At 46.7% G+C, this 18,411-nt stretch overlaps 1 protein-coding gene across 5 annotated transcripts in view; it reads left to right on the top strand.

Annotated features, from left to right (window-relative positions):
• The window catches only part of LOC140728069 (anion exchange protein 3-like), a 222,127-nt gene that overhangs the window by 30,822 nt on the left and 172,894 nt on the right, over positions 1 to 18,411 (top strand). For 4 of the 5 annotated variants that reach the window (XM_073046233.1, XM_073046228.1, XM_073046229.1 and 1 more), the window contains exon 3: positions 988 to 1,162. In XM_073046233.1, coding sequence (XP_072902334.1) covers positions 988 to 1,162 — 175 coding nt within the window. The remainder of the gene's footprint in view (positions 1 to 987; positions 1,163 to 18,411) is intronic. The other variant, XM_073046232.1, reaches the window with a different exon arrangement.

The raw sequence follows: 18,411 nt of genomic DNA, 5'->3' as shown, positions 1-18,411 counted from the left end.
GAGTCTATGGAGGCGAGGCTGGTTCTTCTGATGTGTTGAGTTGTGTCTACAACTCTCTGCCGTTTCTTGTGGTCACGGGCAGAGCAGTTGCCGTAGCAAGCTGTGATGTATCTGGATAGGACACTACATGGATAAAGATTGGTAAAGAACTACCAAGTTGGCAAAACGCCAACTTTCTTGAGCCTCCTGAGGAAGTAGAGGAGTTGGTGAGCTTTCTTGGCCTTGGCTTCTGTGCGGTTGGACCAGGAACGTCTACTGGTGATGCTCACTCCTTAGAACCTGGAATCAGACACATCACTGTGTTTAACTGTCAGTTAGCCACAGTTAGCATAGTGTGTGCAGTGGTATTAGTGGAGACACAAGAGGCTGGAATCTGGATTGGTAAACAATCTGCTGGAGGAACTCATTAGGCCGAGCGGGTATGGCAACTACTCTGCACGAGTCAGCAAGAGGCTGCAGGGAGTTGTGGACACAGCTCAGCTCATCACGGAAATCAGCCTCTCCTCCACAGACACTTCTTGCTGCCTCAGTAAAGTATCATGCTTCAACCCATTAGGGTCCTGAACCAGCATGGATAACTTCACTCACCTCAACTCTGAACTGATTCCACAACTCGTTCTCGATATTCGTTATTTATTTATTCATTCATTCATGCATTTATTTATTATATATATATATAATGTATTTATTTTTGAGCAGTCTGTCTTCTTTTGCACATTGGTTGTCAGTCCTTGTGTGTAGATTTTCATTGATTTCATTGTATTTCTTTGTTTTACCGTGAATGCCTGCAAGAAAATGAATCCCGCATTGTATATGGTGGCACATACATATTTTGATGACAAATTTACTTTGAACTTTCTGTGCCATTTGACACTACATTGACATAATATTCACTCCTTGTTCCTTCATTCAATGAGATCTTGACTAATCCTCCACCTCAGCGCCATCTTCCCGCACTAACCCCCATCCCCTCTGATTCCCTGAAAGCAGGCGGAAGATGAGGCTGAAAAGTCAGCAGCGGAGGCAGACGAGGAGGCAGAGGAAGAGGAGGAGGAGGAGGAAGAGCTGGACAAGCTGTTGGCAGTGGAGTGCCTGAGAGATCTGCTGAGTGACCGACCTCCGCAAGAACCTGAGAGGACCTACAGTGAGAAGGACTTTGAATGTAAGTGTGTGAAGATCTGGTCAGTTTGTACATTTGGTGCATGTTCGGTGTGTATGAGTGAGGTACAACTGCTTGCGTGTATCCGTCTCCTATATATGTGTATGTCTTTCGATATGCATCTACATTATATTGGTCTGTGTGTCAGTGTACCTTGGGTGTACCCGTGTGAGCACAAGTGTGTATGTGGGTGTGTCTTTACCTATGTGTATGCGTGCATCAGCGATTAGCTGTCTACGTACCTGTTCAGGTATCTGTGCGTCTGTCAGTGTGTATACACATGCATGTGTCTATATAATGTGTGTACTGTATATCTGTGTGTGTCTGTTCATGTATTTGTGTGTGCATCTAACTGTCAAGTGTATGTGTATGTTAGTATGTTGGTGTGTGTACATCTAACTGTCAAGTGTATGTGTATGTTAGTATGTTGGTGTGTGTGCATCTAACTGTCAAGTGTATGTGTATGTTAGTATGTTGGTGTGTGTGCATCTAACTGTCAAGTGTATGTGTATGTTAGTATGTTGGTGTGTGTGGAAGTGGTTTACTATCATCATATGAAAAGCTTGTCTTGCATACTGTTCATACAGATCAAATCATTGCACAACACATTGATGTAGAACAAGGTAAAACAATGACAATGCAAAATAAAGTGTAACAGCTACAGAGGAGGTAAGCGATAAGGTGCAAAATCATAACAAAGTAGATTATGAGGTCCAGAGTCATGTTATTGTTCAATAGTCTTATAACAGCAGGGTAGAAGCCTGCTGGTATGTGCATTCATACTTCTGGATCTTCTGCCAGATGGGTGCGGATGAAGAGAGACTGTCCATGGTGGGTGGGGTCTTTGATTATGTTGGCTGCTTTCCGGAATCCATGGAGGGGAGGCTGGTTTCTGTGATGTGCTGAGCTGTGGTCCATGACTCTCTGCAGTTTCTTGCAGTCACAGGCAGAACAGTTGCCATATGGAGCCGAGATGCATCCGGATAGGATGCTTTCCGTGGTGCATCAATAAACTTTGGTGAGGGTCAAAGCGGACATGCCAAATTCCTTCAGTCTTTTGAGGATATAGAGGTGTGTGTGTGTGTGTGTGTGTGTGTGTGTGTGTGTGTGTGTGTGTGTGTGTGTGTGTGTGTGTGTGTGTGTGTGTGTGTGTGTGTGTGTGTGTGTGTGTGTGTGTGTGTGTGTGTGTGTGTGTGTGTGTGTGTGTGAGAGAGAGAGAGAGAGAGAGTGTGTGTGTGTGATGATTTGGTGGCATAAGAGAAAGAATAAGCTGGAGGGTTTGAGGGAACTACAGAGGTGGGAGGGAATGGGACTGGTGGGATTAAGCTGCAGCCAGCCAGCATGAACTCTGAGGGCAGAATGGCTTCCTTCTGTGCTGCAAACAGTAAGTAATAAATCAGCAAAATATTATTGTAAATCTGAAATAAATCAAAAAATAATGAAGGTACTCAAGAGGTCAGGAGGCATCTGTAAAGTGAGAAATAGAATCATTGTTTTAGTTTCTAACCCCTCTTAGCCCATTTTCCTGCCTTCACCCCATAACCTTTGAGAACCTTATTAATCAAGAACCTATCAACCTCTGCTTTAATGACCGAATGACTTGGCCTCCAAAGTCATCTGTGGCAGTGAACTCCACAGATTTATCACTCCTTCGCTAAAGAAATTCAGAGAGTCACAGCATAAAAACAGGCTCTTTGGTCCATATAGACCATGCTGAACTATTATGCTGCCTAGCTTCATTGACCTGCCTCCGGACCATAGCCCTCCATTACCCTCTCATTCGTGCACTTATCCATATTTCTCTCAAATACTGAAATCGAACCTGCATCCATCACTTCCACTAGCAGCTTGTTCCACACTTGTACCATCCTCTGAGTAAAGGAATTCCCCCTCTTGTTTCCCTTAAACACACTTCCTTTCCCTCTTAGCCCATGACCTTTAGTTTTAGTCTCACCCAACCTCATTGCAAAAAAAGCCTGCTTGCATTTACCGTATCTGTACTCCTCATAATTTTGTATACCTCTGTCAAATCATTCTCCTATGATCTAGGGAATAAAGTCCTAACCTAGTCAACTTTTCCCTATAACTCAGGTCCTCAAGTCCTGGTAGCATCCTTGTATATTTTCTCTGCACTCTTTCAACATAGAAACATAGAAAACCTACAGCACAATACAGGCCTTTTGGCCCACAAAGTTGCGCCAAACATGTCCCTACCTTAGAAATTACTAGACTTCCCCATAGCCCTCTATTTTTCTAAGCTCCATGTACCTATCTAAAAGCCTCTTGAAAGACCCTATCGTATCCGCCTCCACCATTGTTGCCAGCAGCCCATTCCACGCACTCACCACTCTCTGAGTAAAAACCTTAACCCTGACATCTCCTCTGTACCTACTCCCCAGCACCTTAAACCTGTGCCCTCTTGTCCACAACACCCTGTGGTAAACTATGTATACCTGTCTGGACACGCCCCTCTGCTGACTGCTCCTGTGGCTCCTCCCACAGACCCCTGTATAAAGGTGATTGGAGGCACTGCTCCTCCCCCAGTCTTAAAGATGTCATGGTCTCTTTTGCTGCTAATAAAAGCTTATCGTTCGCCTCCCGTCTCCGAGAGTTATTGATAGTGCATCACACCCCCAACTTTTGTGTCGTCAGCAAACTTACTAACCCATCCCTGCACTTCCTCATCCAGGTCATTTATTAAAATCACAAAGAGTAAGTGTCCCAGAACAGACCCCTGAGGCATGCCACAGGTCACCGACTTCCATGCAAAATATGACCCATCTACAACCACACAACCTTATTGATATCTTTCCTGTAGGTAGGTGGCCAGAACTGCACACAGTACTCCAAATTAGATCTCACCACCATCTTGTACAACTCCAGTATAACATCCCAGCTCTTATACTCAGTAGTCCGATTTACACTCAATGGGTAACTTATTAGGGACCTAATAACGTGGCTACTGAGTGAATGTTCATGGTCTTCTGCTGCTGTAGCCCATCCACTTTAAAGGTTGAGGCAGTCAGAGATATTCTTCTTCACAACAATGTTGTAACACGTGGTTATTTGAGTTACTATCACCTTCCTGTCAGCTTGACCCAGTCTGGACACTCTATCCTGCAGATTAGGCCTCACCAATGTCTTATACAACTTCAGCATAACACCTCAATTCCTGTACTTAATACTTTTATTTATGGAGGCCAATGTGCTAAAAGCTTTCTTTCTGACTCTATCCATCTGTAATACCATTTCCAAGGAATTAATGGATCTGTATTCCCAATCCCTCTGTTCTACAGTACTGCTTAGTGCCCTACTGTGTAAGTCCTACCTAGGTTTGCCCTACCAAAGTACAATACCTCAAACCTCTGCATCAACTTCCATCTTCCATTTTTCCAGCTGGTCCAGATCCTGCTGCAAGCTTTGATAGTCTTCTTCACTGTCCACTACCCCCATCTTGGTGTTATCAGCACATATGGTGATTCTAGTTTACCATATTATCATCAGGATCATTGATATAGATTTCTTTGGCCTCTTGAGGAAGTAGAGGTGCCGGTGAGCTCTCTTGGCTGTGGTATATACGTGGTTGGACCTGCGCTGGCTATTTCTGTTGTTCATTCCCACGAACCTGAAGCTCCCAACCCTCTTGATCTCAGCACCATTGATGTAGACAAGAACATGTTCACTATCCCCCTTTCTGAAGTCAATGTCCAGCTCTTGTATTTTGCTGACTGTGAGGGAATGGTTGTTGTCATGGCACCATGTCACTAGGCTCTCTACCTCCTTCCTGTACAGCCACGTTGTTATTTGGTTGTGAAACACTGAGGGGAGGGAGAAAACATGCTTTAACCCAAAAACAAATTAGAAATGACGGAAGAACTCAGCTGGTCAGGCAGTGTCCATGGAGGGAGAAACCAGTCAGTGTTTTGGGTCAGGAGTCCTTCCTCAGACCTGGGAGACGTAAGGGTGGGGAAGAGTGGGCATAGAACATTGAAGAATTCTGTCCTGAGCACCACATACAAAATGCTGGAGTAATTCAGCAGGTCAGGCAGCATCTTTAGAGGGGAATAAACTGTCAAAGTTTTGGGCCGAGACCCTTCAGCCGGTCTGGAAAGGAAGGGGACAGAAGCCAGAATAAGAAGGTGGAGGGAGGGGGAGGAGGGCAAATTGTTAGTGAAACCAGGTGAGATGGGAACGAAGTTAGAAACTGGGAGGAGATAGGTGGAAAAGGTAAAGGGCTGAAAGAGAAGGAATCTAATAGGAGCAGGCCATGGAAGAAAAGAAAGGAGAGGAGGGGAACTGGAGGGAGGTGATGTGTAGGTGGTGAGAAGGAGTGAGAGGATACCCAGAAAGGGGAGTGGAAAAAGAGAAAAGGGAGAAGGGGGAGAAATTACCAGAAGTTGGAGAAATCAATGTCCATGTCATCAGGCTGGAGGCTACCCAGACAAAATATGATGAATATGAATATGTTCAGTCCTAACACAACACTTCAACTGAAACATCAACAAGATGGTGCTGGAAAGTGGAAACTCTTTGCATGCAGCTCCAAAGGGAATCAGCAAATATTCCCATTTAGGACAACTACAGCTGAAATCCATAGTCACAGGAATGGGAACTTCAGTCAGGAACATTGTCTTAATCCATTTTAAAAATCTATTGGCCTTCAAAATCAGTGGACCCCAGACAGCAGACTGAGGTCAGAAGTACAATTTCCCTTTAAGAAAAAGGAACTGTGGAAAGCGTGTTAAGATTGAAACACAGAGCCTTTAGAAACCCACTACCCACCGTCTTGCTGGTGAATGTATAATCTCTGGAAAATAAAATTGAAGACTTCAGAGCAAGATTGCAGTACCAGAGGGACATGAGGGACTGCTGTGTACTTTGCTTCATGGAAATATAACTCACCCCTACCATTTCAGATGCAGTACTGTAACCCAAGGGTGTTCACTTTCTACCACATGGACAGAACAGCAGAGTTGTTTAAAGGTAGAAGAAGAGGAGTATGCTTCATAATTAACACATCGTGGTGTACAGGCATAGAGATTCTGTCTCAGTCCTGCTCATCTGGAACATCTAGCAGTCAAGTGTCGTCCATTTTATCTGCCAAGTGAATTTTCCGCTGTCTTCCTGGTAACGGAGTCATTCCATCCCGTCCAAAGTCAGGTTGGCACTGGAGGAGCTGAGCACCGTGATCAGCCATCGTGAAAGAGTACACACTGATGTCTTCCCTATCATTGCAGAGATTTCAACCAGGTCAGCTTGAAGAAGTCTCTGAAAACTAGCACCAACATATCGCCTGTGGAACCAAAGGAGCCGCCACACTTGACCACCGTCAAGAATGCTTATTGAACCATCCCACATCCACACTTAGGCAAGTCGAATCAGCTGGCTGCACTTCTACTCCCAGCATTCAGGCAGAGACTGAGGACCACAGCACCAGTGGTGAGGGCCATAAAGGTATGGTCAAGGGAGATGGAGGAATACCTGCAGGACAGCTTCGAATTAGTGGACTGGATAATATTCAGGGATTTGACTTCAAATCTGAAGGAGTATGCCACATTTGACCTGTGATCAAGACCTGTATGGATGACTGTGTGCACACCAGACGTATCTGTACCAAAAACTGTGGATGAACCAGTAGATTTGTAGTCAGCTGATGGCTAGATCTGTGGCATTCAAGTCCAGGTATGACCTACAGAAGGATATTTTAAGATCAAGAAAACAATTTTGATTGAAATTAGAGATGGAATCAGATGCACATCAGCTGTGGCAGGGTTTGCAGGCCATTACTTTCTGAAAGGCAAAACCTAACATCATGAATGGCTGTGATGCTTCACTCCCAGATGAGCTCAACGCCCCTTATGCACACTTTGAAAGTGAAAATAAAACTACACCTGTGCAAATCCCTGCAGCGTCTGGTGACCCAGTGATCTCTGTCTCAGAGGCTGATGGCTGAACATCTTTCAAGAGGGCTAAATCTCGCAAGGCATCAAGCAATGGATTACCCGGTAGGGCTCTGAAAACCTGTGCCCAACCAACTGGTGGCAGTGTTCAAGGACATATTCAATCTCTCGCTGCTGCAGTTGGAGGTTGCCACCTGCTTCAAAAGGGTGACAATCATACCGGTTCCCAGGAAGAGCAGGGTGAGCTGGCTCAACAACTATTGCCCATATCTACTGTGATGAAGTGCTTTGAAAGATTGGTCGTGGCCCAAGATCCACCACAACTTGCCTATCGCCACAACAGGTCTACAGCAGATACAATCACACTGGCTCTCCGCTCAGCCTTGGACCCTTTGGGCAATAAAAATACCTACTTCAGGCTGCTGTTTGTTGATTACAGATCAATGTTCAGCACAATCATACCCTCAGTACTAATCAGAAAGCTTCAAACCCTGTACCTCTCTCTGCAACTGGATCCTTGACTTCCTCATCGGGAGATCACAGTCTGTGTGGATTGGAAATAATATCTTCTCCTCGTTGACAATCAACGCTTGCTTAACACACTTCTTTACTTTATGCCCATAGTTGTGTGGCTAAGGACAGCTCAAATGGCATCTATAAATTTACCAATGACAACAGTTTTTGGCAGAATCTCAGATGGTCATGAGGAGGCGCACGGGAGTGAGATGGATGGTGTTGCAACGGCAACCTTGTACTCAGCATCAGTGAGGCCTTCTGTTAGTCAGGGTCAACCATGGACATTGCATGCTAGCTGACTATGGGATAGGCAAGCTGGAATGCAAGCCAGGGCTGTACAAAATGGAGAGCAAGCTGGAATGCAAGCCAGGGCAGTACAAAATGGAGAGCAAGCTGGAATTGATGCACCATCAATAACTCACGCTGAGACTTAGGAAACGAGATATCGGCTTTTATTGACTGGAAGAATAAACAGCACTACATCCTGGGGAAAATGAGGGAGAGCAGCAGCCCACAGTCGCCTTTATACAGGGGTCTGTGGGAGGAGCCACAGGAGCAGTCAGCAGGGTCTGTGGGAGGAGCCACAGGAGCAGTCAGACAGGTATATCTAGTTCACCACAGGAATGCAAGCCAGGGCAGTACAAAATGGAGAGCAAGCTGTTGCCCATATGCAGCAGGCTCCCCCTCCCCTCACAGCTGACGAATCTAAAGCAGGAGTTGCCAGTTAGAGTTTAACTCACTGTTGGACTGCCTTAGGGACTCCAGCTCCAGGTTTTTCCTTGGGGTTTACTCCTGAAGCCTTCCCCATGAGTGGGTATAGCTGCAAGGCAGGTTTGAGATCAGAGAACACGTACACAACGCTGGAGGAACTCAGCAGGTCAGGCAGCATCCGTGAGAAAAGAGTAGCCAACGTTTCAGGCCGAGACCCTTCATTAGGAATGCGGGGGGAAGAGAGGGCCGAAGCCCAGTAATAGAGATAGGAAAGGGGGGAGGGCCTAGAGGCGCCAGGTGGAAAACCAATCAGAGGAAAGATAAAGGGGGGAGGGGATAAGCATGAAAGAACTGTAGAGATAAAGAAGCAGAAAGTTGAAAGGGGAGAGAGGCAGAGAGGGACCTGGGATAGGGGAAGGGGGAGCGGGAGGGAATTACCGGAAATTGGAGAATTCAATGTTCATACCACCAGGCTGGAGGCTACCCAGACGGTAGATGAGGTGTTGCTCCTCCAACCTGAGTTTGGCCTCATCATGGCAGTAAAGGAGGCCATGTAAGGACATATCTAGATGGGAATGAGAGGCAGAGTTGAAGTGGGTGGCAACCGGGAGGTCCTGTATATTGTGATGGACAGAGCAGAGTTTTCCTTCTCTTAAATGAGCTGCTACTACGGCTGATGGGCCTACCTGCCCAACGTCAGCATCAGTAGGACCTAGGAATATATTAAGGATAGGGAAGTTGAGGGAACAGACACCAGTCCTCATCGAAGGATCAGCACGGGAAATAGAACCATAGAACATTACAGCACAGAAGCAGCCCCTTTGGCCCTTCTTGGCTGTGCTGAACCATTTTTCTGCCTAGTCGCACTGAAAGGGTGAGCAGTTTCAACTTCCTGCGTGTTAACACCTCTGAAGACCTATCCTGGGCCCATATTGATGCAATTACAAAGAAGCTATGATCCAAGGATACAAAGAAAGGGCCACTGCACAGGACCAGAAAACGTTGCAGAGGGTTGCAAACTCAGCCAGCTCCATCTTGCCTTCTCAGCATCAAGAATATCTTCAAAAGATGAAGCCTCAAAAAAGGCAGCATCTGTCTTTAAGGACCCCCATCACCCGGGGCATGCCCTCTCCTCACTGCTACCATCAGGGAGGAGGTACAGGAGTCTGAAGACAAATCGACCTCGGCTGCTGCCAGTCGTGAGTCCGTGAAGTCCCCGCAACCCGCCGGCGAGTCGACCACGGCTGCCGCCAGTCGCCAGTCCGTGAAGTCCCCACAACTCGCCAGCGAATCGACCTCGGCTGCTGCCAGTCGTGAGTCCATGAGTCCCCGCAACCCGCCAGTGAATTGACCTCGGCTGCTGCCAGTCGTGAGTCCGTGAAGTCCCCGCAACCCGCCGGTGAATCGACCTCGGCTACTGCCAGTTGTGAGTCCGCGCAGTGTTACTTCTGTGGACTCGAAAAGCACCCCCGAAAATGCTGCCCGGCCCGAGAAGCTACCTGCTCTAGCTGCGGAAAGAAGGCCCACTTTGCCAATGCCTGTGAGTCCAAACCACGAGCGAGGTCGAACAGCGCCGCGTGCGAGGCATGGGGGTCGCCATCTTGGTTGCCGCCATCTTGCCTGTCCGCCACGTGCGAGGCATGGGGGCGGCCATCTTTGTCGGCGCCACCTCGCCCCGCCTCCGACCCCCAGGTGTTTACCGGGCACCAAGACGGTGATGCAACTCTGGCCTCCGTGACCCTCAACCAAAACGCTAAACACCAGCTTGCAAGGTCAATGATGGACATCCTGGTGGAGGGGCACAGGACTAGCTGCCTGTTTGACACAGGCAGCACTGAGAGTTTTATTGACCCAGACACAGTGCAACACTGCGGACTCGTGACATGGCCAGTAACCCAGAGGGTCACCATGGCTTCTGGATCGCATTCCACAGACATCCGGGGGGGTTGTGTAGCGATATTGGTGGTGCAGGGCACAGAATATCGGGACTTTGCGTTACTGGTCATGCCTCAACTGTGTGCCCCTGTGCTATTGGGAATCAACTTCCAGAGCCACCTGAAAAGTGTGACAATGGAGTATGACGGGCCCCTCCCACCAATCACTGTCAGAAATCCTCAGTTTTGTGGGACTTCGTCATATACCCCGCTACTGACCACACACACACACCGACCCGCACATCCCACCCAACACCATGTCTACAGCTGCACTACAGACACCACTTGCAGCCTCTCCACCCTCAAGATCCCTCCCACACCGCTGTTCGCCAACCTGACCCCCGAATGTAAACCTGTGGCAACTAAAAGCAGGAGGTACAGCGCGGGGGACAGGGCCTTCGTTAAGTCGGAGGTGCAGCGGCTACTCAGGGAGGGGATCATTGAGCCAAGCACAAGTCCTTGGAGGGCCCAGGTGGTTGTTGTTCGGACCGGGCAGAAAAATAGGATGGTCGTGGACTATAGCCAGACCATCAATAGGTTCACGCAGCTTGACGCGTACCCCCTACCCCACATCGCGGATATGGTCAATCAGATAGCTCAGTACAAGGTGTACTTGACCATAGACCTGAAATCCGCTTACCATCAGCTCCCCATCCACCCGGAGGACCGCCCCTACACCGCTTTCGAGGCAGGTGGCAGGCTCTACCACTTCCTGCGCGTCCCCTTCGGTGTCACGAATGGTGTCTCTGTCTTCCCGAGGGAAATGGACTGGATGGTGGACCAGTGCCAACTGAAGGCCACGTTCCCATATCTGGATAACATCACCATCTGCGGTCACGACTGGCAGGATCACGACACCAACCTCCAATGATTTTTCCAAGCGGCCAAAGCTCTTAACCTCACCTATAACAGGGACAAGTGTGTGTTCGGAACCACCCGACTTGCTATCCTTGGGTATATCGTGGAGAACAGGGTCATTGGCCCTGACCCCGACTGTATGCGCCCCCTGTTGGAACTCCCTCTTCCCACCACCCTCAGAGCCCTCAAACGGTGCCTGGGCTTCTTTTCCTATTACGCCCAATGGGTCCCTCACTACGCAGACAAGGCCCGCCCCCTGGTCAAGTCCACCGCATTTCCCCTCTCAGCCAAGGCCCACGCGGCCTTCAGCCGCATTGAAGGGGACATTGCCAAAGCGACGATGCATGCCGTGGACGAGACCATTCCCTTCCAAGTAGAGAGTGACGCCTCCGACTTCGCGCTGGCTGCTACCCTCAATCAGGAAGGCAGGCCAGTAGCATTCTTTTCTTGTACCCTTCAAGGCTCTGAAATTCGGCAATCCACGGTGGAGAAAGAAGCCCTGGCCATAGTGGAAGCTATTAGGCACTGGAGGCACTATCTCGCCGGCAAAAGGTTCACCTTGCTGACTGACCAGCGCTCAGTTGCGTTCATGTTCAGCAACCAACAGCGGGGCAAAATCAAAAATGATAAAATTTTGAGGTGGAGAATAGAACTCTCCACCTACAACTATGACATCCTGTACCGGCCTGGAAGGCTCAATGAGCCCCCTGATGCCCTATCATGGGGAGCGTGTGCCAGCCCGCAGCTCGACCGGCTATATGCCCTCCATGCAGATCTTTGCCACCCGGGGGTCACCCGACTTTACCATTTCGTGAAAGCCCGGAACCTGCCGTACTCCCTTGAGGAGATCAGGACGATGACCAGGGACTGTCAAGTCTGCGCTGAATGCAAACCGCACCTCTACCGTCCTGAAAAGGCACAACTTATCAAGGCTACCCACCCCTTTGAGCGACTGAGTGTTGACTTTAAGGGCCCCCTTCCCTCCACCGACCGCAATGTCCACTTTCTCAACATAATCGAAGAGTATTCGCGGTTCCCCTTTGCCATCCCCTGCCCCAATACCACTGCCACGTCCATCATAAAATCCCTGCGCCAGCTCTTCACTCTGTTCGAATATCTCTGCTATATCCACAGTGATAGAGGGTCCTCGTTTATGAGTGACAAGCTGCGCCAGTACCTGCTGGCTAGGGGTATTGCTACTAGTAGGACCACGAGCTATAATCCCCAGGGAAATGGACTGCTCCTGTGGCTCCTCCCACAGACCCCTGTATAAAGGCGATTGGAGGCACTGCTCCCCCCTCACTTCTTCTCCTTCACCATCAGATTTCTGAATGGACAATGAACCGACTCATACCTCTACCTATTTTTTAAATCTTTTTTTGCACTACTTATTTAATTTAATTACACATATTCAGTTGATTCTGGTTATTTTTGACGTATCAGGACTGGTACATTTTGGCCCGATTAAGAGGCTGCAGCAGTTAGCTGATTGTTGTCCTCTGCACGCCTTGTGGCACATCGGGCAACAACCTTGCCGTTTCTTTAGCATTTGTCTGTTTTGTTATGAGGCCAAGTCACTTGCTTAACGTGCAAGCCCTCACGAATGGAAAGCGTGCAAAGAGCCAAGTGGATTCAAACCAGAGCCATTCACCTCGAAATCCCGTGCAGACGCCACTACCCCACCAGCTGGCCTAGCAGTTCCATGGAAATAGTTAAAATGTATAACAAATACAAACCAAGTAACAAATTATGTATTTAACTGAAATACAGAACAAATTTGAACACTACCAATATTACTACAGTACCTTAAAACTCTGTATTAGTTCCTAATACTTACCGACAGTAGAATTCATCTGTGTCGCTTTCTCTTGACTGTAAATGAACAAAATCAGACAATGGACTGCCTTCATACAATGTTATTGATGATTTCATCCTCTAGATCTTCACTTTCAGTGTCACATTCAAGATGATTGTCGATACATTCAAATTCTTCCTAGGTCCTAACTTGTTGAAGTAGTGAAATTCCTTCATTTTCACTCCCAGCCCTTTCGGGCATTTCCAAGCCTGAATGTTTGAAACCGCAGTGAGCAAAACAGTTCTGAATTTTCCTATTGCTTATTTCTCACCAACTCTCAGTGCCAAAAAAAATTGAAGAATTTTGAACACAAACACACATATTGATGCTATCTAAAAACTGTTTGCTCGAAGCACGGTGTAGTGTTTAATGACCATGAGAGTGCATGTGACTGATGCTAGTTAGAAACTGTTCAGTAACAGGCTCCTGCCCCAATAAAGCAGCAGTGTCCCAAATAAATGAATAAAATCCCAGCTATTTTCTGGGTTATGTTGTGTTCTTTAAGAATTGTCCCAAATAAGCGTGCGCATGTACACACACACACACACAGTGATCATTAATGGAGAATGTGTGGAGCAGGTTAAGACCTACAAGTATCTGGGAGTACAGTTAGACGAGAAGCTAGACTGGACTGCCAACACAGATGCCTTGTGCAGGAAGGCACAGAGTCGATTGTACTTCCTAAGAAGGTTGGCGTCATTCAATGTCTGTAGTGAGATGCTGAAGATGTTCTATAGGTCAGTTGTGGAGAGCGCCCTCTTCTTTGTGGTGGCGTGTTGGGGAGGAAGCATTAAGAAGAGGGACACCTCACGTCTTAATAAGCTGGTAAGGAAGGCGGGCTCTGTCGTGGGCAAAGTACTGGAGAGTTTAACATCGGTAGCTGAGCGAAGGGCGCTGAGTAGGCTACGGTCAATTATGGATAACTCTGAACATCCTCTACATAGCACCATCCAGAGACAGAGAAGCAGTTTCAGCGACAGGTTACTATCGATGCAATGCTCCTCAGACAGGATGAAGAGGTCAATACTCCCCAATGCCATTAGGCTTTACAATTCTACCGCCAGGACTTAAGAACTTTTTAAAAGCTATTATTAATGCTTTTTGAGATAGTGATTTAGATGCATATCATATTTTTTTACTGAGTTAAGTATTGTATGTAATTAGTTTTGCTACAACAAGTGTATGGGACATTGGAAAAAAAGTTGAATTTCCCCATGGGGATGAATAAAGTATCTATCTATCTACACACACACACACACACACACACACACACACACACACACACACACACACACACACACACACACACACACACACACACACACACACACACACACACACACACACACACTATTGTTATTTATATTTTTATACATTCCATTGTACTGCTGCTGCAAAACAACAAATTTCATGACATTTGTCAGAAATATTAAACCTGATTCTGATTCTGACAATCCTTTCTCCCCACAGATGCTGCCTGACATACTGAGTTCCTCCAGCAGATTTATCTTGCTTTAGATCAGTACTGCAGAGGAATGGGCCCTTCTGACCACAATATCTGCGCCGACCATGGTGCCAAATTAAACGAAATCTTGCTTACCTGCACATGATCCATATTCCCGTCATTCCCTACGTTTTCACATTTCTCCAACAGCCTTTCAAACATCACTATTCTATTTTCTTCTACCCGGTCCGTTCAACACTTTCAGTGTAAAAAGACTTGCTCCACACATCTCCTTTAAACTATCCCCCTCTATCATGGGCTTGTTTGTACGTATTGAAGTATAGTTGGTCTTGCCTTCTTTATAACTGCATTGATATGTTAGGACCAGGTTAGGTCCTCAGAGATCTTGACACCCAGGAACTTGAAATGGCTCACTTTCTCCACTTCCGATTCCTCTATGAGGATTAGTATGTGTTCCTTCATCTTATCCATCCTGAAGTCCACAATCATCTCTTTCGTCTTACTGATGTTGAGTGCCAGGTTGTTGCTGCAATACCACTCCACTCATTGGCATATCTCACTCCTGTATGCCCTCTCATCACCACCTGAGATTCTACCAACAATGGCTGCATCATCAGCAAATTTATAGATGGTACTTGAGCTATGCCTAGACACACAGTCATGGGTATAGAGAGAGTAGAGCAGTGGGCTAAGCACATACCCCTGTGGTGCACCAGTGTTGATCGTCAGCGAGGAGAATATGTTATTACCTACCCGCACAGATTGTGGTCTTCTGGTTAGGAAGTCAAAGATCTAATTGCAGAGGGAGACACAGAGGCCCAGGTTCTGCAACTTTTCAATCAGGATTGTGGGAATGATGGTATTAAATGCTGAGCTTTAGTTGATGAACAGCATCCTGATGTAGGTGTTTCTATTGTCCAGGTGGTCTAAGGCCGTGTGAAGAGCCATTGAGATTGCATCTGCCTTTGACCTATTGTAATGAAAGGCAAATTGCAATGGGTCCAGGACCTTGCTGAGGCAGGAGTTCAGTCTAGTCATGACCAACCTCTCAAAGCATTTCATCACTGTAGATGTGAGTGCTACTGGGCGATAGTCATCAGGGTAGTTCACATTATTCTTCTTAGGCACTGGTATAATCATTGCCTTTTTGAAGCAAGTGGGATCTTCTGCCCGACGCAGTGAGAGGTTGAAAATGTCCTTGAATACACCTACCAGTTGGTTGGCACAAGTTTTTAGAGCCTTAGCAGGTACTCCATCGGGACCTTCCACCTTGCGAAGGTTCACCCTCTTTAAAGACAGCCTAACATCGGCCTCTGAGACAGAGATCACAGAGTCACTGGATGCAGCAGGGATCTTCCCAGCTGTAGTTATGTTCTCCCTTTCACAGCCGGCATAGAAGGCATTGAGTTCATCTGGTAGTGAAGCATCACTGCCATTCGTGCTATTGGGTTTCGCTTTGTAGGAAGTAATGTCTTGCAAGCCCTGCCAGAGTGATCGTACATCAGATGTTGCCTCCAACCTCATTCAAAATTATTTCTTCGCCCTTGAAATAGCCCTCGGCAAATCATACCTGGTTTTCTGGTACAGACCTGGGTCGCCAGACTTGAATGTCACAGATCTAGCCTTCAGCAGACGACATACCTCCTGGTTGATCCATGGCTTTTGGCTTGGGAATGTATAGCAAGTCTTTGTAGGCACACACTCATCCACACGGGTTTTAATTAAGTCAGAAACAACTGCAGCATCCTCAGCCAGGTTCGAAGATGAATCCCTGTATTTGGTCCAGTCCACCGATTCAAAGCAGTCCTATAAGCGCCCCTGTGCATCTCTTGTCCAAACCTTCTTGGTCCTCACTACTGGTGCAGCAGTCTTCAGTCTCTGCCTGTACTCAGGGAGTAGAAGTACAGCCAGGTGATCAGACTTCCCGAAGTGAGGGCGTGGAATAGCGCGGTAAGCACTCATGATTGTGGTGTAGCAATGGTCCAGTGTGTTATTTTCTCTGGTATTGCAAGTGATCTGTTGATGGGAATTGCTTAGTGATGTTTTCAGACTGGCCTGGTTAAAATCCCCAAAACAATGATGAAGGCGTTAGGGTGTGCTGTTTCATGCGTGATCAGATAATCTAAAGCCTGATTGACATTGGCATGAGGTGGAATGTATACTGCTACCAAAATGACCCAGAGAACTCCGGTGGTAGGTAAAAAGGACGGCACTTAACTGCTAGATATTCCAGGTCAGGTGAGCAGAATTGGGGAATTGGGACAGCACTGATATGTTTGTGTACTAAGCAGAGATGATCATGAGGCATACTCCTCTGACTCTGCTTTTGAGAGGCTCTATAGATCTATCCTGACAGTGTATAGTAAACCTGATGATCTGAAATTGCTGCATCCGGTACGGAAGGAGTTAACCAGGATTCCGTGAAACAAAGGACACATGCAGTCCTAATGTCCCTCTGATTCAGCACCCTAGCTCTGAGATCATCAACTTTATTCACCAGAGACTGCACGTTTGCCAGCAAGATAGTCATTATTGGGAGTTTAGAACCCCGTTTCCTTAAACACACTTGTATCCCTGACCTGCAGCCACATTTCCTGTGTGGAATCTGGCAAGGAGTCCGTCCACAATTGGCATTGTTTCCATTAGTTTTCAGCACTGATAGTTCATTTAATCGCATTAAGACATCTTTGTTGACTGTACTGACCTTGGAAGCAGTTGTGCTTTTTAGCCGTATCAGGCTGAAATGAAAATATTTAATTGTATCCATTGAGAGTTCTGCTGCCACACGATTTGCCTCGAGGCGCCCCAGAGCCCGATTAAATTACCTCACTATTTTTGTACTACTTATTAATTTTTTTAATAAACACATGAGATGATTGTGTTTAACAATACCAAAGAGCTAATTATTGAGTACAGGAGGAGGAAACCAGAGGCTGATGAGCCAGTCTTTATTGGGTGACCGGAGATGAAGAGTGTCGGTATCTTTAAATTCCTCGGTGTTACCATTTCAGAGGATCAGTCCTGGGACCAGCACAACTGCCATTACAAAGAAAGCACAGTGGCAGCACTACTTTCTGAAAAGTTTGCACAGATTCGGCGTGTCATCTAAAACTTTGGCAATCTCCTATAGATGCGCAGTGGAGAGTATCCTGACCGGTTGCATCTTGGTTGGTATGGAAACACCAATGCCCAGGAATGGAAAAGCCTACAGAAAGTAGTGAATAAAGCCCGGTCCATCACGGGTAAAACTCTCTGCGCCATTGAGCACATCTACAAAGAATGAAAGCAGCATCCGCCATCAAGTCCCAAAGAGGGGTTTTAGCCTGAAACATCACTGTTTACTCTTTTCAGTAGATGCTGCCTGACCTGCTGAGTTCCTCCACCATTTTGTGTGTGTTGCCATCCGTTATCAAAGCCCCCCTCCATCCAGTTCATACTCTCTTCTCGCTGCTGCCATTGGGAAGGAGGTACAGAAGCCGTAGGTCCACATCACCAGGTTATTACAGTTATTACCCTAGAACCATCAAGCTCCTGAACGGACATGGATAATTTCACTCACCTCTGCCTGTAATTAATATTGCATATTCAGTAAATAACACTGGGATCTTGAGTTATAGCATCCTTGAAAGTGAGTCCAATCACTTTCAAGGACATTACAACTCATGTTCTCAGTATAATTTATTTATTATTATTATTTGTATTTTTTTGCAATTGTATAGTTGTCTTTCTATGCAATTTCCTGTGTTTCTTTGTGTGTAGTTTATCACTGATTCTATCGTGTTTCTTTGTCTCTACTGTGAATGCCTGCAAGAAAATGGATCTCAAGGTTGTGTATGATGATTTATGAAAAGTTTGATAATACATTTACTTTGAACCTTGAGATTCCGTAAATGCTGGAAATCCAGAGCAACTAATACAAAATGCAGGAGGAACCTTAATATCTAATACCAGAGGGCATGCATTTAAAGTGAGAGGAGGTAATTTCAAAGGAGATGTGAGTGGCAAGTTTTTTA

Source organism: Hemitrygon akajei, chromosome 5 (genome assembly GCF_048418815.1).
Source record: "Hemitrygon akajei chromosome 5, sHemAka1.3, whole genome shotgun sequence".
Taxonomy (NCBI): domain Eukaryota; kingdom Metazoa; phylum Chordata; class Chondrichthyes; order Myliobatiformes; family Dasyatidae; genus Hemitrygon; species Hemitrygon akajei.
The sequence above is the reverse complement of the archived record's forward strand: the minus strand, read 5'-3'. Positions and strand labels throughout refer to the sequence as shown.